Source organism: Pelophylax lessonae (assembly GCF_965119305.1).
Source record: "Pelophylax lessonae genome assembly, chromosome: 6".
Lineage (NCBI taxonomy): Eukaryota > Metazoa > Chordata > Amphibia > Anura > Ranidae > Pelophylax > Pelophylax lessonae.
The window spans coordinates 113,191,852-113,217,708 of record NC_138773.1 but is presented as its reverse complement, the minus strand read 5'-3'; the positions used below and the strand labels follow the sequence as shown (position 1 = coordinate 113,217,708).

At 42.2% G+C, this 25,857-nt stretch overlaps 1 protein-coding gene across 1 annotated transcript in view; it reads right to left on the bottom strand.

Moving 5' to 3' along the window:
- PLA2G10 (phospholipase A2 group X) overlaps positions 1-17,924 on the bottom strand; it is a 35,876-nt gene extending 17,952 nt beyond the window's left edge. Inside the window, exons 1-3 of the mRNA XM_082262482.1 lie at positions 17,732-17,924; positions 6,872-7,037; positions 40-149 (exon numbers count right to left, since the gene is read on the bottom strand). Of these exons, the coding sequence (XP_082118608.1) occupies positions 40-149; positions 6,872-7,037; positions 17,732-17,771 (316 nt within the window). The 5' untranslated portion in view covers positions 17,772-17,924. The remainder of the gene's footprint in view (positions 1-39; positions 150-6,871; positions 7,038-17,731) is intronic.
- Between the last annotated feature and the right edge of the window lie 7,933 nt (positions 17,925-25,857).

Genomic DNA, 25,857 nt, shown 5'->3' with positions numbered 1-25,857 from the left:
CATTAATTAAAGCATCTATAAATTATGTAGTATAGTTACCACATTTGATACATGTGTCATCGGTACAGCTCCACTCATAAATATCGGATCTAGGCAAACATCCATTTTGCTCTGCAATTCCATAACAACAGTCATGTTTATGGCAGCACCTGGCAGACAGAATGAACATTGTTCAAGAATAATTTGTGTGTTGGCATTTTCCCCAATAGTGTAAAAGCAACAAACTAAATTAGTTGAATGAGCATAGGAAAAGATTGGGAGAACAGGGGGAAGAAGGGAGATAAAAGCACATGAATTAGTGATTAAAATGAAATGCTTTTTTACAAACTGCTACATTTTTGCATTTTATGTAAAAATTGTTTAGAAACATAAAGGAAAAAATTGAGAAATATGTAGCTACCACTGTTTAACACCTTTAAGACCGCCTGCCGCAGATTTACTGTGGTAGGCTGGCTCTCCTGCGCGAACCAACGTAGCCCTACGTTGCCGCCGAGCAACCGCGATCGATCCCCGGTAAGAGAGAAGGACAATCAGCTGTTGTAAACACAGCTGACCGTTCTTTTCTCTGAAATGATTACAGAGCACCTGTGATCCTGCTATATAGGATCACAGGTCTCTATGATCATTTCACAAGCCCTTCCCCCATACAGATAGTAAACACTCCCCTAGGCTCACACTTAACCCTTTGATCACCCCTAGGTTAACCCCATTCCCTGCCAATGTCATTATTACAGTAACAGTGCATATTTTTACCACTGATCAGTGATGTAGTAATGTCACTGGTCCCCCCAAAAGTGTCAAAAATGTCAGTTAGGGGTCCGATCTGTCCACCGCAATGTCGCAGTCCCGCTAAAAATCGCAAAACGCTGCCATTACTAGTATAAATAAAAAAAATGACATAAAGCTTTCCCCTAGTTTGTAGACACAATAACTTTTGCGCAAACCAATCAAAATCCGCTTATTTTGATTTTTTTTTTGGGAATGTTATGTAGCAGAATGTGAAACATATATATATATATATATATATATATATATATAATATTTTTTTTTTTTTTTTTTTTTCAGAAATGTTGCTCTTTTTTTGTTTATAGCGCAAAAAAATAAAAATTGCACAGGTGATCAAATACCACCAAAAGAAAGCTCTATTTGTGGGAAAAGAAGGGACATAAATTTTATTTGGGTACAGCATCGCACGACTGCAAAATTTTCAGTTAAATTAACACAGTGCGTTATCGCAAAAAATGGCCTGGTCATTAATCCTTCCGGTCCAGAAGTGGTTAAAATTCCAGTTTTTAAGCTGCCACACTTATATATTCACTTACTGCTCAACAAACAGGGCCTACCTAATCCCCTTGTATTGAATTGTATTATATGTGCTCTGGCTCCTTTGCAAGGCGCCGCACAAATTGTTGGCGCTATATAAATTCAGTATAATAATAACAATAATAATGGCCTGACTCAGTATAGGGCTTTTAGTACCTTTGCAATAAGACCACTGCTTCCCCAGAAAGAACCGGAACCCACCATGTACCTGCTGGCAGGGGAGAGGCTTTTCTACCCAGGATGCAGCTGCTTTCTAAAGAAAACCAACTGTAAACTTTGCACACCTTGTGTTTTTAATGACTTGCAATTTATTTAGTTGTTTTATAAACTACAGGTTTAATCAGGCTTTAGATTATTGTAACAAAGAAACAAACTGAGACAAATAATGTAACTGTGTTGTACACCCTGAAGAAGGAGGAATTTGTAACTCTCAAATCACATTGGCTATTACTTTTTAATAGTACTTTTAATAGGAAGATTAAAAACACACAAGCAGCGAAACTCTAAGTGCAGCATTTATGAGGGATACACGTTTAATATAGATACACTCAGATTGTTGTGAAGGAAAAAAGGCATGTAGCTGTATAAAGCTGTGTGGTGCCAGAATCCAGATGAGGAGCTGTCATCTGCAGGGTCCCGCATTGCCAGTGTTCTGTTGAAAAATGCCTCCCGTCGAAAAATGCATCCAAAAAACTGTGCAGTTTCTCTAAAGCATTATCTGACAAGAGGCAAACCATGGAGGGTGTAGAATCTAAGTGTCAGATATATAATATAATCTAATATAACCTTGGATTATTACAGATCTAAGGTAGCGGTATTACTGGATGAGACAATAATAGACAACAGTAGTGATATAGATGGGGCAAAACTAGATAGAATTGCAAAGGAAGGGCATTTCGGATATATGGTTAGAGGCTCTTAGGATATGTACTATAAACGTACTTATACACTGTACTGTATAAGGGGTATAAGGTACAAGAGTTAGGAACTGGAGTTATAGGATGGATTGGATTTCCAGTTCCTCATTGAGGCAAGAGTATAAATCCAGAAAGTCTCTCTCTCACAGAGACATTTCAAACGTTTGGCTCGGGGGAGATCCCTGGGCACGGACTCTATGATCCAGACCCTGAGTGCTGCAGCGGATTGTGGGTGGAATTCGTTAAAGTATCTGGGGGCACTATATTTATTGGTCTCTTGCTCTACTGCGCGCCCGTGTTCCCTGAATCTCTTGCGTAGTGTTCTGATGGTATGTCCCACGTAGAGGAGATTACACGGACAAGACAGGCAGTAGATAACAAATTCAGACAAACAGGTGTAAAAGTCGTTGATTTTGTAGGTTTTGTTCTTTGTAGTGAATTGTTTGAGCCTGTGTTGTACGCGTTTACAGGTGAGGCATTTTAATTTGGAATATTCCCTTTACATTGGAGAAGGTAGGATGGGGGATAGTAGTATTCTTGGTTGTTTTCATCTTATTGGGAGCTATCATGCATTTGATGTTCCGTGCTTTCCTGTACATAATTTTAGGGATGTCTGTGATGGAGTTTTTGAGGTGGGGATCTTGACAAAGTATCCCCCAATGTCTCTGAAGAAATTCGTGTTGGTTGTGGAACTTTGTGATGAACCTAACCAGTTGGTATTATGTGTCATTGGAGTTTTTATTGGTGTTAGGTTGTTCCGACAGGTATGTGGAGAAGGCGTTCTGGACCAAGGAGGATGGGTATCCTTTTTCATCAAATTTCTTTTGTAGAACGTGTTCTTGAGATATGTAGTCTTCGTTACGTGTACAGTTGTGTGGAAGATGACAAAATTCACTTTTCAGGATGTTTAAAATCCAGCGAGGATGGTGACAGCTGTGGAAGCGGAGGAAGGAATTTCCCACAGTGGGCTTGACATAGTTTTTCGCAAATACATTGCTATCTGTATGGCATGGTTTCAGACCTAGGAAAGCAAGGTTGTTGGCACAGACAGATGTGAAGGATAAGCCCCGGGGGGGTTGGAAATACAGTAGGCAACAAAGTCATCAACCAGTGTACGTAGACCATCCCAATGTCAATAATGTCATAGATGTACCTACCAAATAATACCAGGTTCCTAGAAAAAGGGTTGGTATGCCAGATAGACTGATGTTCCCAAAGGCCCCTGGTGAGGTTGGCATAGCTGGGGCAAAATGTGCCCCCATGGCTGTGCCCTGAATCTGCAGGTAGTAGTGGTCATCCAACATGAAGTAGTTGTGGCTGAGGCAGAACTGTGTGGCATCTAGTATGAACTGGGCCTGTTGGAGGTTGATGAGTGTATCTAGGACAAGGAAGTGTTGTACTGCCTGAAGGCCAACGTCATGGGGGATAGAGGTTTATAATGAATTGACATCCAGGGACACCCATAGATGAGTGGGTTCCCACCTGTAATTCTTCAAGGTGTCTGAGATTTATACCATCCCGTATGTAGGCTAACTGCTGAGCTAGAGGCTGAAGAAAGTGATCTATGTACATAGAGAAACAATTGGTGACACTTTTCGTGGCCAATATGGGGCTTCCAGGGGGGTTGTCAAGGCTCTTATGGATATTTGGCAGGTGGTAGAAGTAGGGCGTGCAGTAAACATCTCTGCTGAGGAAGCAGGCTTTAGCTTTGATGATGAGTCTATCGGCCAGCACTTTGGTGACTAAAGATCTGGCTTCTTCGCTGAACTGGGGTAGAGGGTCACTCCGTAGTCGGGAATAAGTGTTTTTGTCGGATAGAAGCCTGTAGGCTTCTTTTAGATATTGGTCTTTGTCCTGTATTATAATTCCTCCACCCTTATCTGCTGGCTTGATTATGATGTCGGAATTCTGGGAGAGCTTATTGGGGGCTGTTTTTTTTTTTTAACCACTTCTGGACCAGAAGATTTTCCTGCTTAATGACCAGGCCCTATTTTGCGATTCGGCACTGCGTTATTTAATGGACAATTGCGCGGTCGTGCGACGCTGTACCCAAATAAAATTGACGTCCTTTTTTCCCCACAAATAGAGCTTTCTTTTGGTGGTATTTGATCACCTGTGCGATTTTTATTTTTTGCGTTATAAACATAAAAATAGCGACAATTTTGAAAAAAAAAACAGTATTTTTCACATTCACATTAATGACATTCCCAAAAAAAATGTAAAAATCAAAATTTTTTAACATTTTAGGCAAATTTGTTTTCTGCTACATATTTTTGGTAAAAAAAAATCGCAATAAGCATATTATGATTGGTTTGCGCAAAAGCTGTTGCGTCTACTAACTACGAGAAAGATTTGTCATTTGTTATTGTGGTTTTTTTTTTTTTTTACTAGTAATGGCGGCAATTTTCAATTTTTTGCGGGACTGTGACATTGCGGCAGACAGATCGGACCCCTGACTGACATTTTTTACACTTTTGGAAGTACCAGTGACATTACTACAGAAATCAGTGCTAAAAATATGCACTGTTATTGTAATATTGACACTGGCAGGGAAGGGGTTAATTCTATTGGTGATCAAGGGGTTAAATGTAAGCCTAGGGGAGTGATTCTAACTGTGGGGGGGTTGGGCTTTTGAAATGATCACAGAGACATGCGATCCTATATAGCAGGATCACATGGGCTCTGTGATCATTGCAGGCAGAAGGACGGACGGACGGACGGCTGGCTGTGTTAACGTTATTCTCAGATGTTTTGGTTTTCCTCTTTAAGTATCTGTAGCCATTTGAGTGGTAGGTTACGCCTGTTGTGACCGAGAATCTCAATGAGCCTTTTTAGTGCCTGGGTTAATTCCTGTATTTTTAGGTCTCTCTCTGTTCAATGATGATACCCATCCATTTCTGGGAACAGGATTCAGAGATGTGTTCCCATTGTTGGAGTAGGTGGGGGATGAAGGAATGAGCATCTATGTTTGATCCTAAGCCCCCCGGGGGTGATTTTGGATTGTAGGCAGGGGTCAGCAAGGTGTCCGCACACTAACACTGGTGTCCGTGAGCGGTTGTTGCTGAGTCCGCCGCGCCGCCACTGACTTTTGGAGACTCGCCACTCGAGTCACAAGTCCAATCTCAGACCTGATGCGATGGCTCAGGGGCGGGGCCTCACTGATTCTGGCCTCCCTCGTCTCTGCTGCAGCCGAGTCCCTCCTCCCGCTCGGCTCTATCCCTGACCAACACTACCCACAAGTGGAGTGGTGGTGGCGAGAGACACCCGCTGCCTGCTGGCTGGGGGAGGGAATTTTCTAACCCTATCTTTATTTTTGGCATGATAATATTTACTTCCATTTCATTTTTATGTATGTATGCTCCAACAAAATCCCTTGCAAACCTCTTGTAATAGAGTTTTTAATTCTTTCATTGTACTCCATATTACTTTTTATCTATGAGCCGATATACCACATGATCACAGCACCTTTGATCACTCCTGTGGCCATCCACTGTGTGGTATGGTGTGGAAGGTAGGCGGAGTCGGCGCGGTGAGCCTTGTGATCTGCCAACTCCGCCACCTCTACTTAACCCCAGTGAAGATGGCAGCCCAGGAGGCTTGAAGAAGGAGCATGCATGCTCCGAATGCTCCCTCTTGATCCCGCCTACTGCTGCCTCACGATCATCTAGGTGATACCAAGCTGACTGCATCCCTGCCCACTGCCCCGGAGCCCCGGACACCACCGACGCAGCCGGCAAAGCAGGACCCCGCAGATGACAGCTCCTCACCCGGACTCTGGCACCACGCAGGTCTATACATCTACATGCCTTTTTCCCTTTGCAACAATGTGAGTGTATCTATATTAAACGTGTATCCCTCATAGTATGCTGCACTTACTGTAGAGTGGCGTCGCATGTGTGTTTTTATCTTCCCATTTCAACAGAGCTGCTACTAACTCTGACAGCTGGCTGCCCCTCTACCACAGTGCTCCCCATCAGAGCACATGGACTTTTTGTATTTTATCTAATTTGAACTTTTACCTACATGTATGAACTGAATACCACTATACTGGTTTGTTCGGTTTATGTCACCACCCTACGGTTCTTTCCCTCTAAAGCGCTCAACCTTTAATACTAATTTACTACTCATTTTTATTAAAGATGATAATTTATAATCACTACATCAATTCATTTTTCTTGGTGCCCTCTTTTCCTCTGCATTCCAAGTTTTCACACACGGTAGATAAATGGTAATTGTGGCTCAGGGACAGCCTAATTATATTATTGACACATGAAAACCTGCGATCCAGTAGCACTCTCAACCAAATCCTTCCAGTTTAGAAGTACAGACACATACCAAGAGATGTAACACAGTGCCTGCTGATTCACCTTGCTATTATCCACCATAAGCTGTTTGCTTTGGGTGGATTGACCCCGTACTAAAATTCATCATTTACATAAAAAAAACAAATTTGCATCCAAAAAATATTGCTTTTGTATATTGCAATATACAGTAAAAGCACAATGTTTATAAAAAGATATAGAATACACCTTACTATACCTTGCATTTAAATGTACATCTTAATATCCAACATTGTCCAGCAATAGCTTTGACATATTCAGAAATAACAAGACATCTGTAAATGAACATACCAATCTGCCCTGTCCTTTGGTGATCCTTCTCCTCCTATTCCACAATAACATCCATAACCAACATATGCCAGAGGGGAGCGCCCAGTACCACATTCAATCATTGCAGCAAGGTCCAGTATTGCCCTTTTGCGTCGTATATGAGTGTTATTTAATTCTTGATTCATACCTGTTTAAAACAAAATATTTAATTTAATCAAAAGCAAAATCTGAAACATAGTATTGGGCCAAGTAATATATTTCAAATAACACTCACAATCACTTGTATTTGTTCACCCAAATCTCAAATTTAGTTTAGCATACAGCGGCACTGTGTATTGTGTTGAGACTGCAACAAAGATAAGTTCACCCTGTTGATCAAGAAGTAGCAAGATAAGTGGAGGAAGCACAGATTAACAGAATTATTAAGCCGATACAGGCAGATCCTGCCACTGCAGGTCCTCGGTAGACTTTTCTCTCCAGCAAGCCCTCAACATACCAATTAACAGCTCAAAAGTGACATAATCAAATTTCACTCTAAATATCAGGACTAGCAGGCAGAAGCAGTAGTGTATTCGATGACCTCACACAGATATACACTCTAGGCCAGTGTTTCTCAACCTTTTTTCAGTAAAGGCACCCTTTAAAAATTATGGACAATCTCGAGGCACCCCATTCTAAAATGTAAAAACGATTCTGATAGTTTTACATAATGCAGCAACATCCACAAGTCCAAGTAAGTCACCCAACGTTATAGGCAAAGTATTCTTCCAAAGCAAATATACTTTTACACACTGGTACAGACTAGTATTCCAATGTTTCTCTTCTCCCTCAGTTTTTATCAATTACTCAGCTAATGTGAGCCCAAAACTAATGGCGAGGGGCAGGAGAGGGTCAGACAGGGATGCTTTGCAGGCAACCGTCATTCTCCTTATCAGCCGATGATGTCATTGGTCGTTAGGACACCGGCAGCTAGAAGGATTGTATTGGTGCACAATGAAAAGCTGTGGCTTTGTGTAACTAAAAGGCAGCCTTCATCCACACCCCGGCTTGTATACAATTTTTTGGGCAATTTTTAGGCATTTTGCCAAGGCACCCCTGAAGAAACCTCAAGCCACCCCGGTTGAAAAAGGCTGCTCTAGGCACAGTCACATGTCAAGAGCTGCACTGCTAATTTGCAGATCTATTCAAGACGCAAGATATAATTTTCAGTGTACTGCTAACCCTGTAAAATGGCAAATGTTCACTTATTAGGTTGATTTACTAAAGGCAAATAGACTGTGCACTTTTCAAGTGCAGTTGCCCAAGAGCTAAGTAAATAAGGGGAAGCTCTGCTGCTGACTTCCATTATCCAATCACGTACAAGCAAAAATGTGTTTTTTTTTATGTTCCCTGAATGTGATTGTGCATTCTTTACAAAAGAAGCTCCACCATTTACTAAGCAACTGCACTTGCAGAGTACACGGTCTATTTGTCTTTAGTAAACCAACCCTATTGAGTTCAGGTCCACTTTAGGATGTGTATTCAACACTCATATACTAGAGTGAAAGGATGTCCTGCGGGTTCAGGAAAGCTGCTTGAAGTGTGTCAAATACTTGCTAAAGCATTTGTTCTTCAAACCAAAGTTTACAAACTGTTTAATGAATACGCATGGTTTTTAGAACCATGGTAAACTGGCCTTTTGACATTCCTGATATTCACATGAAATAGAAAAATTGTAATTGTGACAAACTAGGGGCTTTGATTGAGAGAGCACAAAAGAGGGTGATTTACTAAAGGCAAATAGACTGTGCACTCTACAGGTTCAGTTGCACTCATTTTCCCCAGAGCTTATTAAATGTGGTAAAGTTCTGCTGATTTCCATCATCCAATCATGTGCAAGCAAAAATGCTTTTTTTATATTTTCCATGCACCTCATTGGGTATTCTTCACAAAGTCAAGCTTCACCACACTTACATTTACTAAAAAAAAAAAAGAGTGCAACTGCACTTGCAAACTGCAGTCTATTTTCCTTTAATAAATCAACCCCAAAGAGTCCAGCTACGAACATGAGGCCGTAAAGTTCATCTGGATGACAATCTAATACAGTTCAGCTAAGCTAGCCAACAAACATCCCATATTAAAATCCTGAAGTCATCTAAAGTATGAATTCTTTGAAGTCCTAACGTTAGAGCACAATGTGGATACAAAATAGTGATATGAAGGTAAGTGAGCGTAACCACTGAGATCAGCAGAGGACCAGAGGATCGATGTTTTGGGAAGTGTTTGCTGTGAAAATTTCAGAGGGCCTTTTTTCGCATCGGAGCATCATTCAGCAACACAGGTAGTACTCTTTTTGGGCAATTTCATTTTAGCAGCAGGGTGGCTTTATTAACCGGTCAAACCAGTAGAGAATAAGGTATCATGTCTCCATTTCCAAACATATACAAGGCACTAGTAAACAAGACACAAGTATTTTTGTTATACAAGGAGCAAAACAGACTGGAAAATTAGTCTTCTAACAAACTGTGGTTTGTACTACTCAAATATGAAGAGGATACTAGCTGACATTGACAACAAATGCTCTCTTTTTGCACTGTTCTCAATGCCTATGTTTTTAGCCTAATTTAGTGGCACAGAGTTTGGAAATCTGTGTCTGGATGACACTACAAAAGGAAGGAAATATAATAATATTAAGAGAATTATTGACATTGCCCTAAATAAGATAATTTCTTGGTATGTAGCCATATCAAAGATGGATCTACTGCCTGCACATAGGGTGTCTGCTCATTATAGGCCCCTGTCTGCAGTGGGTCCTATTGACAACAAAGAGAGAGCCGCTCAGGTGTCAGTTCAATAGGTGGTGCTGGTCAGATCCGCCGTCCAAGCTATGAAGAATCCAAAAAAGTAGACCGCACTCAGGAAAGTAAGATGAAAACAATCAAAACTCCTTTATTCTTCTTCGGTGTAGCAGACAGACAGTACAATGCACATAACAGACGTGCCGGGTTAACGCGTTTCACGAATTAAATCGCTTACTCATAACCATACACTGCAGTGGGTCCTAGACAGTGTTGGGCATGTAGCTTAAAAAAAGTGATTAATCATAGTTACTAGTTACTTCTCCCAAAAGTAACTGAGTTAGTAATTGAGTTACATCAGTAAAAAAGTGACTAATTACCAGGGAAACTGACTATTGCGTTACTTTAAAAAAATAATCAAATATGTCAAATAACTTGTATGCCTTCAATATTAAATATGTCAAATGGGTACCTGAGTGGTATTTGCTGAGTGGTACCGAGTGGTATTTGCTGAGTGGTACTGGCTGGCTGCGTGGTGGTGGTATAGTGGTACCTGACCTGAGTCCTGCTGAGTGACTCCTGACTGAGTGGTATTTTATTAAATTTTTTTTTACTCGAGTGGTACCTGCTGCTGCTGCTGCTGGTGGTGGTGGTGGTGGACTGGTGGTGCTGGTGCACTGGCGGTGGGCAGTGGTGGCTGGTGGTGTGGCACTGGTGGGGTACTGGCAGTGTGGTACGGTGGTACCTGACCTGAGTCTGACTCCTGATCTGATTCCACTCCAGTCCTGACTGTGGTATTTTATTTTTTTTTTTGTTTTTTTGGTACCTGCTGGCTGGTGGGGGTAGTGGTGGTGGCTAGTGGTGGTGTGGCACACTGGTGGGGTCTGAGTCCTGACTATGGTATTTTATGTATTTTTTTTTTGGTACCTGATGGCTGCTGGTGATGGTGTGGCCCGTCTGACTCTGTCCTCCAGGCTGTCTGTGACTGACTGTCCTACTGACTCCTCCTGTGCTTCTGTCCCTCCTGTGACTGACTGAGCGCAGATGGCTGTGCGGTGGTGGTGGTGTTTACATTTCTATATTTCTATTTATATCACTGGGGTACCTGGCCTGCTGGCTGGCATGCTGGAACTCCAGTCTCTCTCGCTCTCCACAGGCCAGTTCCGCGAGGAGTGGACAGCGCCGGCCGGTAGGGTCATAGAGGAGCGAGGAAAGAGGAGTTACACTACTACCCTTTAGTGGTGGTAGATGTAATTGCGGTAATGCGGCTTAAGTAATAGGAACGGCGTCACCACAGAGGGAAAAGTAATCAATTAGATTACTTGTTACCCGCAAAAGTAACAGCGTTAGTAACTAGTAGTTAACTTTAAACGCCGGTATCCCCATCACTGGTCCTAGAACTTTAGAGGTTATGGGCCAGTCAGGGTAATTTCAGTGATTAAAACTACCCTGACTGGCAATTAGGCTCATCTACGAGTAGACTGATCTCCTTCTAGTGGTGTGCACAGCCACTAAGAATAACTGACAGTGGGACCTGTGAATCCTCTGCAGCTGTTGATTGAGATAAATAATCTCTAGATCTTCCTTGCTCCAGCCACATGTTTCCCAGAACTAGTGGCCTTTCTGACGTCTGGATTTTACCCTTTAGGTGTCACAGCCATCGCCAATCAGATGTAGCCATGTTCTGAAAGGGCTGGTGTAGTACAGGAACAGATACCTGTGCAATGTTTGTGCACATGACATAGTCTCCACAGCTTTAACAAGCTTGCCCTGGTGTGCCTCTTTAAGTTCTGTAACTTCCTGAGCCTCTCCCACGGCTGCCTAGTCCACACAGTCTGTAGGCACTACTCAAAAGGTATGTTCCTAGCCACTGAAACTCTGCCTTGTATGCTTTATTTGTCATTCCTGGCTCATTATACTGTTCCTGGTACATTCCGTACTCCAGCCCTGGTCACTGGCACCATTCCTGGAATGTTCCAGCAGTTACTCCTAGGCACTGCGACTGCTCCCGGAGCGCACCACTTGTCAAACTCTGTTCATCTGAGCCCTTGCAGTCAAGGCAGCACCACCTTTCCATACACGATTGTTCTACAGCTTGTTAAAGGTATGCAACAGTGTAAATGCTGCTAGGTACTGAAAGATTTACTCTAACAATGGCAGGTAGTAGGGTACATGAACATAAGGCTATTAACACCCGTAAGATATTAAGGATTTGAACTAAAGACCCTAGAAGCAGAGAGCTGATAAAACCAAATAATTAGTGTGAATACCTTATAAAACAGTGTGTACAATGTAGGTTTAAATTCATATCTTCTTCATTTTTTTTTTAGTGCCTCCTAAAAAAATTCTTTGTATCAGAAGCCTAAGACGAGCACCATTTAAAAGAGGACAAATTGCAGAATATCATTTGCACAATTTGGATAAGTTATAAACTAGAAACTAAAACCTGGCTTTGTTTTACCATGCCGATTTTGGCAAAATCACACATTTATAACCTTAAATAAAAGTCCTTCCAGAGCTCTGGAAACACTACACATCACTTTACAGTAAAAAAAAAAAAAATCACAAAAATATGGCCATAATGGAATATGTATAGCCTGATGATGTTGCAATCCGATAATGAAACATGTGGAGCTGGGCTTCACGTGCAGTCACTTTCACTTTTTGGAATGCAGGTGGAATCCAAATCGGCGTTCCTGGTTTCAGTTTCTGTTGGCATGTATTTTTCAATGTGACTGTAAGTGCAAAACTATTTCCCAATGAGTTTACAATAAAATTTCTACATTATATGCAGTTCTCCCCATTCAGTCTTGATGATTGTACTGAGGATCTTTAAAGGGACTGAGGTATCAGAGATTTTAAAGGAGAAGGGCCCAGTGGCTAATAATTAACGAGACCAGGGACTACCATTTGCTACACATGACACACAACATCTGATGAGTGTGCTTTCTTAAAGGCACAGAAGAAGGCACTTAGCTTGGGCACAATGTGTTACTATTATATGGATTAATTACAGTAGCTCACAAAAGTGAGTACACTCCTCACATTTTTGTAAATATTATATTATTTTTTTTCATGTGACAACACTGAAGAAATGACATTTTGCCAGAATGTAAGGTAGTGAGTGTACAGCTTGTATAACAGTGTAAATTTGCTGTCCCCTCAAAAGAACTCAACACACAGCCATTAATGTCTAAACCACTGGCAACAAAAGCGAGTACACCCCTAAGTGAAAATGTCCAAATTGGGCCCAATTAGCCATTTCCCTCCCCGGTGTCATGTGACTCAGCGTTACAAGGTCTCAGGTGTGAATAGGGAGCAGGTGTGTTAAATTTGATGTCATCGCTCTCACTCTCTCATACTGGTCACTGGAAGTTCAACATGGCAAATAACTCTCTGAGGATCTGAACAAAAGAATTGTTGCTCTACATTAAGATGGCCTAGGCTATAAGAAGATTGCCAAGACCCTAAAACTGAGCTGTAGCACGGTGGCCATACATCGGTCTAACAGGACAAGCTCCACTCCAAACAGACCTCGACCAAATAGGTTGAGTGCACATGCTCAGTGTCATATCTAGAGGTTGTCTTTGGGAAATAGACGGATGAGTGCTTCCAGCCAGGGCCGGTGCAAGGATTTTTGACTACACAGGCGAAGGTGCATTTTGGTGCCCCCCCCCATTCTTCCGCCCACTTCAACCCCCCCCCCACCCCCCTTTCCCATATGGCATACACTTTATTTGTGCTCCATTAAGCTATAGTGGTTCTGCATGCATGGCACAAAAGACGGTCAGAGACTGGAGACATTTCACAAGAGACAGTCAGAGACTGCATACATGACACACAAGACAGTCAGAGACTGCAGGCATGCAACGAGAGATGGTCAGAGACTGCAAATATGGCACAAGAGATGGTCAAAGACTGTATACACGGCACAAGAGACAGTCAGAGACTGCATTCATGGCACAAGATATAGTCAGAGACTGTATACATATCACAAGAGATAGTCAGTGACTGTATACATGGCACAAAAGACAGTCAGAGACTGCATACATGGCTCAAATAATGATCAGAGACTGCATACATGTCACAAGAGACTGTCAGAGACTGCATACATGGCACAAGAGACTGTCAGAGACTGTATACATGGTACAAGAGATGGTCAGAGACTGCATACATGGCACAAGAGATGGTCAGAGACTGCATACATGGCACATGGGATTGTCAGGAATTGCATACATGGCACATAGGATGGTCAGAGACTGCATACATGGCACATGGGGTGGTCAGAGACTGCATACATGGCCCATGGGGTGGTCAGAGACTGCATATATGGCACATCGGATTGTCAGGGATTGCATACATGGCACATGGGATGGTCAGAGACTGCATACATGGCACATGGGATTGTATACATGGCACATGGGGTGGTCAGAGATTGCATACATGGCACATGGGGTGGTCAGAGATTGCATACATGGCACATGGGATGGTCAGAGACTGCATACATGGCACATGGGGTGGTCAGAGACTGCATACATGGCACATCGGATTGTCAGGGATTGCATACATGGCACATGGGATTGTCAGGGATTGCATACATGGCACATGGGATGGTCAGAGACTGCATACATGGCACATGGGATTGTCAGGGATTGCATACATGGCACATGGGATGGTCAGAGACTGCATACATGGCACATGGGATGGTCAGAGACTGCATACATGGCACATGGGATTATCAGGGATTGCATACATGGGACATGGGATGGTCAGGGATTGCATATATGGCACATGGGATTGTCAGGGATTGCATACATGGCACATGGGATGGTCAGAGACTGCATACATCGCACATATGATGGTCAGAGATTGCATACATGGCACATGGGATTGTCAGGGATTGCATACATGGCACGTAGGGGGGTTAGAGACTGCATACATGGCACGTGGGATGTTCAGAGATTGCATACATGGCACATGGGATTGTCGGGATTGCATACATGGCACATGGGATGGTCAGAGACTGCATATATGGCACATGGGATTGTCAGGGATTGCATACATGGCACATGGGATTGTCAGTGATTGCATACATGGCACATGGGATTGTCAGGGATTGCATACACACTTACAGCATAGCAGATGATGAAGATTCCCGGGCTGCTGTGATGTCTCCTCCTGTTTCTCCTAGCGGTGAGATCAGCCAACCTGAGGGTAGGAGTCTCTGAAGGAGGAGTGAAGAGGCAGCTACACCCCCGACCCCGCCCACCAACTTAGGCTGCGGAGATAGTGAACATCCAACAAGGGACAGTCACAGTCATGGTGATGTAGGGGATGGATGCTGCTGCTGCCTGTGAGCCTGGTCAGTGAATTAAACAGCGGCCGGGGGCGGGGCTGTGCGGAGCAGCCTCCTCTTGTCAGTCGACTGAGTGTGTACTAAGCTGCCGGGCTGGTACAGTGTGAGCAGGGCCGGCCAGCGGCTCCTCGCTCCTAGGGATTCCCTTGCTTTGGCGCCCGCCCCTCCTCTGGCGCCCTCAGGCGGCCACCTTGGCTGCCTTATGCTTGGTCCCGGCCCTGCTTCCAGCATTGCTGCAGAGGTTGAAGGGGGGGGGGTCAGCCTGTCAGTGCTCAGACCATAGGCTGTGCACTGCATCAAACTGGTCTGCATGGCTCTCATCCCAGAAGAAAGCCTCTTCTAAAGATGATGCACAAGAAAGCCCGCAAACAGTTTGCTGAAGACAAGCAGACTAAGGACATGGATTACTGGAACCATGTCCTGTAGTCTGAAGAGACCAAGATAAACTTATTTGGTTAAGATGGTGTTAAGCGTGTGTGGTGGCAACCAGGTGAGGAGCGCGAATATATTATTTTGGATCTCTATTGTTAATCAGGCTCTGCCTTTGTATAAAATGACGTATGAGGCCAGAGGCTGTCCGAAAAAGTTCCGGAGGATCTGGTCTTTTTGGGTAGACTCAGACCTAACTACCTCCTCGATATCTGATCCTACCTAGGTGATGTCCGGTACACCTTATTTTGTTGTGAATACGGTGATATGCTATTTATGTTGTTGCTCTGTCTCCCCTTATCTTCTCCCTTCGGGGAATCTCTACTATGTTCCTTTTGACAAGAAAACTGTATGATGTGTATACTGCTTCTGTTATGGCATTTGATTTGCGGAGAAGCCCTATGTGCTTATGGGTTTCTTCTCTTTTATACAGTATTGAATTTTTTGTTTTGTTGTGTTTTGTTTGTTCAATAAAAATACCTTTAAAAGGTGAGGAGAGCAAACACAAGCGTGTCTTGCCTGCAGTCAAGCATGGTGGTGGGAGTGTCATGGTCTGGGGCTGTATGAGTGCTGCCGGCACTGGGGAGCTACAGTTCATTGAGGGAACCATGAATGCCCACATGTACTCTGATATACTGAAGCAGAGCATGATCCCCTCCCTTCGGAGACTGGGCCGCAGGGCAGTATTCCAACATGATAACGACCCCAAACACACCTTCAAAGCGACCATTGCCTTGCTAAAGAAGCTGAGGGTAAAGGTGATGGACTGGCCAAGCATGTGTCCAGACCTAAACCCTATTGAGTATCTTTGGGGCATCCTCAAATGGAAGGTGAAGGAGCGTAAGGTCTCTAACATCCACCAGCTCTGTGATGATGTCATGGAGTGGAAAAGGACTCCAAGCTGTGAAGTTCTGGTAAACTCCATGCCCAAGAGGGTTAAGGCAGTGCTGAAAAATAATGGTGGCCACAAAAAATATTGACTCTTTGTGCCCATTTAGGGGTGTACTCACTTTTGTTGCCAGCGGTTTAGACATTAATGGCTGTGTGTTGAGTTATTTTGAGGGGATAGTAAATTTATACTGTTATACAAGCAGTACACTCACTATTTTATACTGTAGCAAAGTGTAATTTCTTCAGTGTTGTCACTTGAAAAGATATAATAAAATATTTACAAAAATGTGAGGGGTGTACTCGCTTTTGTAAGATACTGTATATTATATGGTTTGATGGTTTATGTACTAGAGCACTTTATTCATGAGTTTTTTTATATTGGATTTATGTTAACATGGTAGTCCTAATACTGAAGGACTTTTATCTATATCAATAGACATTTAGATGTCTTACTAACGGCAGCTCCTGAAGGGACTTTTATTTATATCAATAGACATTTAGATGTCTTACTGACAGCAGCTTCTTATCTTTGTTATTTTGTCATTTTGGCATACTATATATTTTTTTTCTGTTGACGCATATATATTCTGTGTGGACGTGGGTTTTTTTATGTACAGTATATACAATTTTAACCTTGTCACAACACCTCCCCCCAATCTGTTTAGTTGTCCTTAAACGAAAAGGTGGTAACCCTAGGGCCAGTGAATAGTGTCTTTAATTTCTGTACCCTGCACCAGTCCAGTCACTGTACATGTGAATGTGTAAGAACCATTTTTCTCAGTTTAGGGAGGGAGGGGGTTAGTACTGATTTTCGCCTTGGGTGCCAGAGGACCTTGCCTCGACACTGATTGATTGTCAGACAAACTATCAACAAATTAATCCACTGAAAAAGCACTCACTTTTGGCTGTGCTATCCTTGCATAATATAGCTGGCAACACCCAGATATTAACCATAGTGGTTAATAGAGTTAACTGAGAAAGTAGCTAAAGAATGTGCCCCTATAACACAACCAAGGACAATCCACTCTTCATATGTAGTTAAATATCAGTCATGAGGTCTTCCTGCTCCAAAATTGCAAACAAAAAAAAAGTATGGGACTATCAACCAGCATACGATGCAAAAAATGAGATTACATAAAATGAAGGAAAAAAATATTATTGTATAGTTAAGTAGGATTTGAATCAGCTACCATCCTGTAAAAGGTATAACCATACAGAAAGTCCATTTATTATATGTAGGTTGTAAACAGAATCAACAAAAAACAAATTCATCATAAGCTTGCTGCATCAAAAAAAAGCATTGTTTCTTAAGGATATTTAAAGCACATGTTTAAACAAAAACAGATGTAATAGCTAATTTCTCACTGACATTCTAGCAAACCAACATATGTCTCAATGAACAGAATATTATACTCTAATAATACTCACAAGTTTGAAAGAAAAATAAGAGCAATATCTGGAGCTTCATTGGTGAATCTTGATGAGAACCAGTATTGTGGTGGATGTTCTCTCTTTGGAGTCTTGTTGTGCATATGAAGTCAATATCCCTGTGTGTCCTTTTATACAGCTGTTCTGCAAACTTCCACTGGAACTATGATTAAAAAATAGCTTTCCCTCTATGCTCTATTACATGCATCCTCCTGACAGCTTCAGCCTTTTCCTGTGGGTGCCCTGGCTGTTGGCATTCTTGGCACATGACCTAGGAATCTCTTTAGTTAGCAAAGGATGATGAAAGTTATCTTATTATCCCACCCATAGTACACAATTTTATTGCAGTTTTTAAAGGTGATTTCAAAAGGCACTGCAATTCAACATATACAGTATATATTTGCCTGAAGCATAAAAACCATAACCCAGTTTCTCAGATCTGTGACTACAAGTCAGCCATACGTACACAATTTTATCTCGGGTACCAAGCTGGAACAACATTTCTTGTACTAAATGTAAATAACAAGCTTTATAAAAGTATGTGTTATCCTACAATTATTCTGTTCACCGTTATTCTATTCATGTTCAAAACTGTTCAAAATTTTGTGCATATGACCAGCCATTCTCAACCAGGGTTCCTCCAGAGGTTGCTAGGGGGTCCTTGACTTGAACTATGGCAAACTAGCCCCTCCTTTGATAGTGACTACATAGTGTTAAGATGCTGGTGGTAACCTGATGGCAGAGGAAGGCCCCGATGTTCGCTAGAGGGCGGAGTTTGGATGGGGACCCCCAAGGTAAGTGACACAGGCTAGCCTGAGGTGCGGAATCTAAGTATCCACCGGTTTTCGCCAGAGCCTTTGATGGTGAGGATGAACTTTACTGCGTGTGAATACCAGGTCGCGGTCCTCAGGGTCGCCCCACCAAGGGTGAACCAGTCAGGGTCCGAAGGCAGATAAACAGACAAGGAAGATCCGAGAGAATGGTCAAACAAGCCGGGGTCAGGACGGGCAGCAGATAAGCCGAGTCAGGGGCGAGCCAAAAGGTCAACAAGAAATCAACAGGAAACGGGTCACAGGTTCAGGAAACAACGTCAGGAGCTGTAGGCGAGGTGCAAGTGCACCAGCTGCCTTTAAATAGGCCCTTCTTGGCACCAAAACGCCCAGGTCAGCGTGCTATGTGTTCGCGCGAACGCATAGCGTGCATGGGGTCACGCACATCGCGCATGCGCGAACGCATCACAATTGCCATTAACCAAAGTAAGCTTAGAGAATGGTTTGGCGCCCGTTGAGCTTCCTAACACACAGTCTCAAAGTCAACACCACTTGGCAGATCCAGCAACATGATATCAATGATCTTATTAGTGATTTGTTTTTGTTTTTTGCGGACAGGATGGTCCTTTCAATTTGGGCTGCGGTCAAAGTAGTTTTCCACTTCTGGATGTAAGTTGCAGTAAAATCTTTCTGGAGGCGCTGTAAAAAGTTTATACATCTGGGAGAATAGTTGGGGTGTACGTTTCTGTTCCCTGCATAGGTCCTCAAAAGGAGTGGTTGGTCTTGGAGACTCAACTTACATCCAAAAGAGACTTCTCATCATATTAAATTTTCATATTCAGACCTTCTCAGAAAATATGGGTTCTGTAGATTCCCTGGTAATGGTTTGGGAGGCACATAAAGCTACCATCAGTGGTCATTTATTCCAACTAGCTTCCTAAAGGAAAGCTCTACATGAACAAAAAAATTGAAGAACTTTCCTCCCTACTAGTACAGGCGGAAGAACGTTGGAAATCTCAACTCGCTGTTTCCAAAAGGAAAACCTGAGATACCCCCGCAACAGAACTATACCATCTATTTACCTACCAAGTAGAAAAAGCCATTTGTTTGTCCAAGCACAAATTTTACTCCTATGTGAACAAACCTGACCTTCTTCTTGAGAGAAAACATACCTTGGCAGGGAAGTAATTTAAACTGATACATTTGAAGAACCAAAGGGGTGACCTCGCTTTTGATCCTTCTAAAATAGTTGCAAGCTTCGCTGATATTTTGATATTGTTGTTTGACAAACCTGCTTCCTTTTCACAAAATAAGGTGGACCAACAAATCCATTTACCCACTCCTCCCACAGCAGAAAATCGGCAACCTCAGCCCCATCTCAGAAACTGAGGTTTCTCTTGCCATTAAATCCCTCAAGCTGTCTACAGCATCAGGCCCTGACAGTTTGACAGGTCTTTACTACAAAAAGTTCTCCTTTTTGCTTGTTCCCCATCTTACAAGCGCACATTACCACAATACCCAAAGGCTCTTTGGGTGCACTTGAACTCCAGCACTTCTGATCCATCTCTCTCCTTAATGTAGATATGTAACTGAGTTTTAGGCAAAATATTGGGCATAGGGATTAGGTATCTGTCCTGGTACACAGGGAATAAGTTGGCTTCGTTCCAGGGTGCTAGGCAGGAGAAAATGTCTGCAAAATAATTTGCCCCATTCACTTACTATGGCATGGCAAAATCCCTGGATTCCTCCTTTACCTCGACCTCTAGAAAGGGAAAGGGAATTTTTGCAGTTTGTTTTACAACATTGGGGCTTTGATGCCTCACCTACATAGTTACATAGTTGGTAAGTTTGAATATAGACAACAGTCCATCCAGTTCAACCTGTGTTGGTGTGTGTGTGTGTAGAAAATCATTTCCCTTATCCCTGTATATTGTTTTCGTTAAGATGCACGTCCAAGAGTATTTTAAAACTTTACACACTTCCTGCCGATACCACCGATTGTGGAAGAGAGTTCCACATCCTTATTGCCCTGACAGTGAAAACCCCCCTACGCAGCTTAAGGTAAAACTGCTTCTCTTCCAGTCTCATTGTGTGGCCCCGTGTCTTCTTACACTCCCTGGGACTGAAAAGTTTCTTACTTATGCTGGGATCACCATTGAGTTATTTGTATATTGCTATCATATCTCCTCTCAAGTGTCTCTTCTCCAGGGAGAATACATTTAGCACTTGTAGTCCTTCCTAATAATTGAGGTCCTCCAGTCCCCATATTAATTTAGTTGTCCTTCTCTGGACTCTCTCCAGCTCCGGCAAATCCTTTCTGAGAATTGGTGACCAGAACTGGATGGAATACTCCAGATGCGGCCGAACCAGAGTTTTACAGTATAAAGTGTCAGGATTATTCTTGTATTTCTGGTGTAAATTCAATTTTTAATGCATACTACTATTCTGCTGGCTTTGCTTGCTGCAGCTTGACACTGCATGCTATTGCTCAGTCTTCTACTAGGACCCCTAGATCCTTCTCCATCCTGGAATAACCCTGAGGTTCTCCCCCGTAGTGCATTACCTTACATTTACCAAAGTTAAACTTAATTTGCCATCTAGTAGCCCACTCTATTCATTTATTCAGGTCATCTTGTAAAGTTGCTATATCCTGCTGTGATGTTATTGCCCTATTTATTTTTGTGTTGTCAGCAAACACTGAGATTGAGCTATTTATCCCATCCTCTATATCATTTATAAATAATTTAAACAGAATTGGTCCCAGGACAGAGCCTTGGGGTACCCCACTAACCACTCTAGACCATTCTGAGTACATGTTATTTATCAGTACCCTTTGGACAGGCCCCCATAGCCACTTTTCTATCCAAGAAAAAACCCTATGGTCTATACCCACCGACCTCAGTTTGTAGATTTTGCATTTGTGGGGGACTGTATCAAATGCTTTTGGAAAATCAAGATACACCACATCCACCAGCCTACCCCTGTCCAGATGGCAGCTAACTTGCTTGTAGAATGTTAATAGGTTGGTTTGGCAAGAGTGACCTTTCGTAAACCCATGCTGCTTACTGCTAATGATACTGTTTTCATCAGCAAATTCTTGGATATTGTCCCTTATCATCCCCTCAAATAGTTTACAAACTACCGATCTTAGACTGACAGGCCTATAGTTTCCAGAAATATATTTCTGCCCTTTTTTGAATATTGGTACCTCATGGGCATTTGCCAATCAGCTGGTACCAATCCTGTCAGTATGCTGTCCATAAATATTAGGAATAACGGTCTGACATTAACCTGACAGAGTTCTTTAAGGACTCTCGGGTGTAAGCTTTCTTGTTCTGAGGATTTATTTATCTTAAGCTTCTCTAATCCTTTCCAAGCTCCGGCCTCTGTTAGCCACAAGGGTAGATCCAGTGACGTGTTACAATACAGTCATGGTTGTTATATCCATCCTTTTGCTGTGTGAAGACTAAGAAGAAGAAAGCATTTAGTACTTAGAGCTGCCTTCTCCTTGTCATCTGTAACCATCTTCCCTTCCTCCTCCTTTATGGGGCCTATGTGTTCCAACCCCGCCTTTTTACTGTTAATATATTTAAAAAAAACATTTTGTTTTCTCTCCTCCAGTATGTGTCTCTCATAGTCTTTTTTAGCCACCCTGATTGTGTTTTTACACTTCTTATTGCATTCCTTGTAGTGTTGGAATGCTGACAATGACCCATCCACGTTTGTATTTTTTAAAGGCCATTTTTTTGTCTTTAATATTGGATTTTATGTTTTGGTTCAGCCACCCAGGTTTAACCTTTGTTCTTCTATACTACCCATTGGAATGCACTCCGTTTTTTAATATGTTCCTAAAGCACTCCAATTTTCCCCTGTGTTCAATGTTTCAAAGATTTGATCACACTTAATATCCTGTAGAGTTGAGCGCAGTTTGGAAAAGTGTTCTTGTACTCCCCTCATGCCTCCCTTTTCTTTGTTTAATGCTGAATGTAATAATCCTGTGGTCGCTAGTTCCCAAGTTTTCCCATATTGCCACATCTGCAATCAGATCTGTATTATTTGTAATTAATAGATCTAGTAATGCATCATTCTAGTCTGGGAATCCACCAATTGGGACATGAAGTTGTCCTGTAAGTCATTTAAGAAATAGTGGGCCTTTAACGAGCGGGCTGTCCCTTCCACCCAGTCAATGTCGGGATAGTTGAAGTCTACCATCACAACGACATTTCCCTGCCTCGCTGCCTTTTTTAACTGTGAAAGGTGATCCAACTCCACATCTTCCTTCAGGTTAGGGTGCCTGTAACACCCCCACTATTCATTTCCCGCTTACTTCTAACCATTGGAGTTCCACCCATGCGGACTCCACCTACCACCTTGCCCCATCACTAATGTCATTCCTCTTTTCTACCCGTGAATCATTCCTGATATATAGACACACCCCTCCCCCCTTCTACCCTCCCTGTCTCTCTGATATATGGAATACCTCTGGATGTTTGCCAGCCAGTCACATTATCAGGCAAACCAAGTTTCTGTTATTCCCATGCTTCTTTCGTGGATCTCAGAATTACACTTGGCCCCTTCGCCTACAGTTCGATATGCAAGCTATGACTACTGTTCTTTCAATATTTACCAAGGCACAGGTCAGGGCTGCCTACTTTCTCCAGTCCTTAATATTTTAGCAATGAAGCAATCTGAGGCATACCCCTCATCACAGGGCCCCTTAATGCATGGCTTCATTATGAAAGCAACCTCTTTGCGGATGATGCTCTCACCAATCCGCACACAATGCTTCCAAACCTCCAACACACCTTTTCACAGTTTGCAGATCTCTCAGGCCTCCTGGTAAACCCAGCTAAAACAATAGCTATTAGCATCCAACAGGAAATGGTCGCACAAATTTGATCTAATTTTCCTTACCAGTGGGCATCCACATCATTGGACTATTGGGGTGTAAAACTGACTCTGCATTACAACTCCCTATTCACAACTAATTATTATCCCCTGCTGCGTACTTTAACTTCCCTTAAAAAAAGATTTGAACTTGCATAGCTCTCTTTGCATAGCTGAATCAACTATGTAATAAAGCTGTAGCGCTAATCACACAAAAAATTCCAATGAAAACATGAAACATAAAAGGAGGTATGCCAAATATTGGTCAAATTAAAGTCCACAGAAATTCTTAGATATTCCAAACGGTGAATCCACACAGGCAATCCTGGAAATTACAGAGTGCTATAGGTCCACCACCAGAGGAAGGGTATCTCAAATGCCCTTACCGGACTGTTAGACCAAAAAGGTCATAAACAGCAGAAGATATATGTCTGTTAGTCCACGATCTGAAGTACTGCATCCTCGGTAGTAGTATCCCCACAAGTCTCCTACTCTGCATATGTACTCTCATAAAAAACTAGAAGGGCAAGAAAGGCCTCTCATAGTGTAGAATATCCAACAGGTTTTATTAGAACAAAAGAGAGCAACTTACAGTCATACAGATATGCTGCTGCCACTCTGCAATACTGTAAGTTGCTCTCTTTTGTTCTAATAAAACCTGTTGGATATTCTACACTATGAGAGGCCTTTCTTGCCCTTCTTGTTTTTTATGAGAGTACATATGCAGAGTAGGAGACTTGTGGCGATACTACTACCGAGGACGCAGTACTTCAGATCGTGGACTAACAGACTTATATCTTCTGCTGTTTATGACCTTTTTGGTCTAACAGTCCGGTAAGGGCATTTGAGATACCTTTCCTCTGGTGGTGGACCTATAGCACTCTGTAATTTCCAGGATTGCCTGTGTGGATTCACCGTTTGGGATATCTAAGAATTTCTGTGGACTTTAATTTGACCAATATCTGGGATATCTCTTTTTATGTTTCATGTTTTGGACTTAATTGTGTGATTAGTGCTACACCTTTATTACATAACTGTTTAATTGATTTTTCTGAATCTTTTCTGTGGCTGCTTTCATATATTATCTTTATATTACCATTTTATGTACTTTTAGCTTATTGTCACTTAGCGCAGCAATCTTTATATATATAGCTGAATCAACGCAATAACATGACCATTCTCCCTAAAGCCCTTTACTATTTCCGAATTCTGTCTATTTACGTAATCTTTCATTTGGGAAAATAAATCTCTGAGAATCCCTACCTGCAACCTCATAGACTTCAAGGGGGCTTATGAGTTCATAACATTGAACAATATTATAAAGTGGCATAAATGTCTCAACCCTCAATGTTGCATGCCACTTCAGATGTCCCCTTATTGGTATTCGTTGAATTACCAATTTGTGACCAGGTATCAATTATGCCCCTGCTCTGGCTTCCACCTAAAGTTCACCTGCCTCATCCTCAATTCTCTAATGAGACATAGGTGTGGGATTTGATTTATTTCCCAAGCAAAATAATTGTTTCCTTTTTCTGCCCCTACTTCGTATCATCAATAGCCTGCTTTTTTCTCTGGGCTCACATCAACCTAAATCTTTTGCCTGCAGTACCGCTGAAGGCTTCACACACATCCGCCACTTCTTGACCTCTCACGCTTTTTACACTTGGGCCTTTTTTCAAGAATATCAAAGGGGGCTGAACTCAGAACACTTTGGTTACTTACAATTTAAAGTTAAGTTGGCATGGGCAGGAAGGGGGTAAAAGTGCCTTCCAGAAGTAAAGAGTGCCCCCTTGTCCTCTGTGATGACCTTAAAGTGAATAACTCAACACCAAGTTCACTATATGGACCACTTATGTATTTATACATGTTGAACACCCAGATTCTTCTCCACTATTGATTCCCCCAGTTGTATGTATGATGCATGCATATATTTAGCCCCCAAGTGCATAACTTTACATTTATCAACATTAAACCTCATTTGCCACACATTTGTCCAATAAAACAGTGCATAGAGGTTGACTTGTAAGGTGGAAACATCCTGTTAGGCTTCATTGTTGCAGAGACAACCCTACTGGGGTTGTCTCTGCAACAAGTGGTTGAGGAGCCAACCCGGAGGGAGGCCATTTTGGATTTGGTATTCACAAATGGGGATTCGGTATATGATGTCATTGTAGGCGAAACCTTGGGATCTAGTGATCACCAGTCAGTGTGGTTTAATATAAGAACTGTGAAAGAGTCACACCACACAAAAACAAAAGTTTTAGATTTTAGAAAAACAGACTTTTCAAAAATGAAATTAGTCATAAATGAGTCCTTATCAGACTGGAACGGATTACATGGAGTCCAGGAGAAATGGGACTACTTAAAAGGTGCATTATTGAAGGCAACAGAATATTGCATTAGACTTGTCAGTAAAAGCAAAAAAAGGAAGAGACCACTGTGGTACTCAGCAGAAGTGGCCCAAATCAT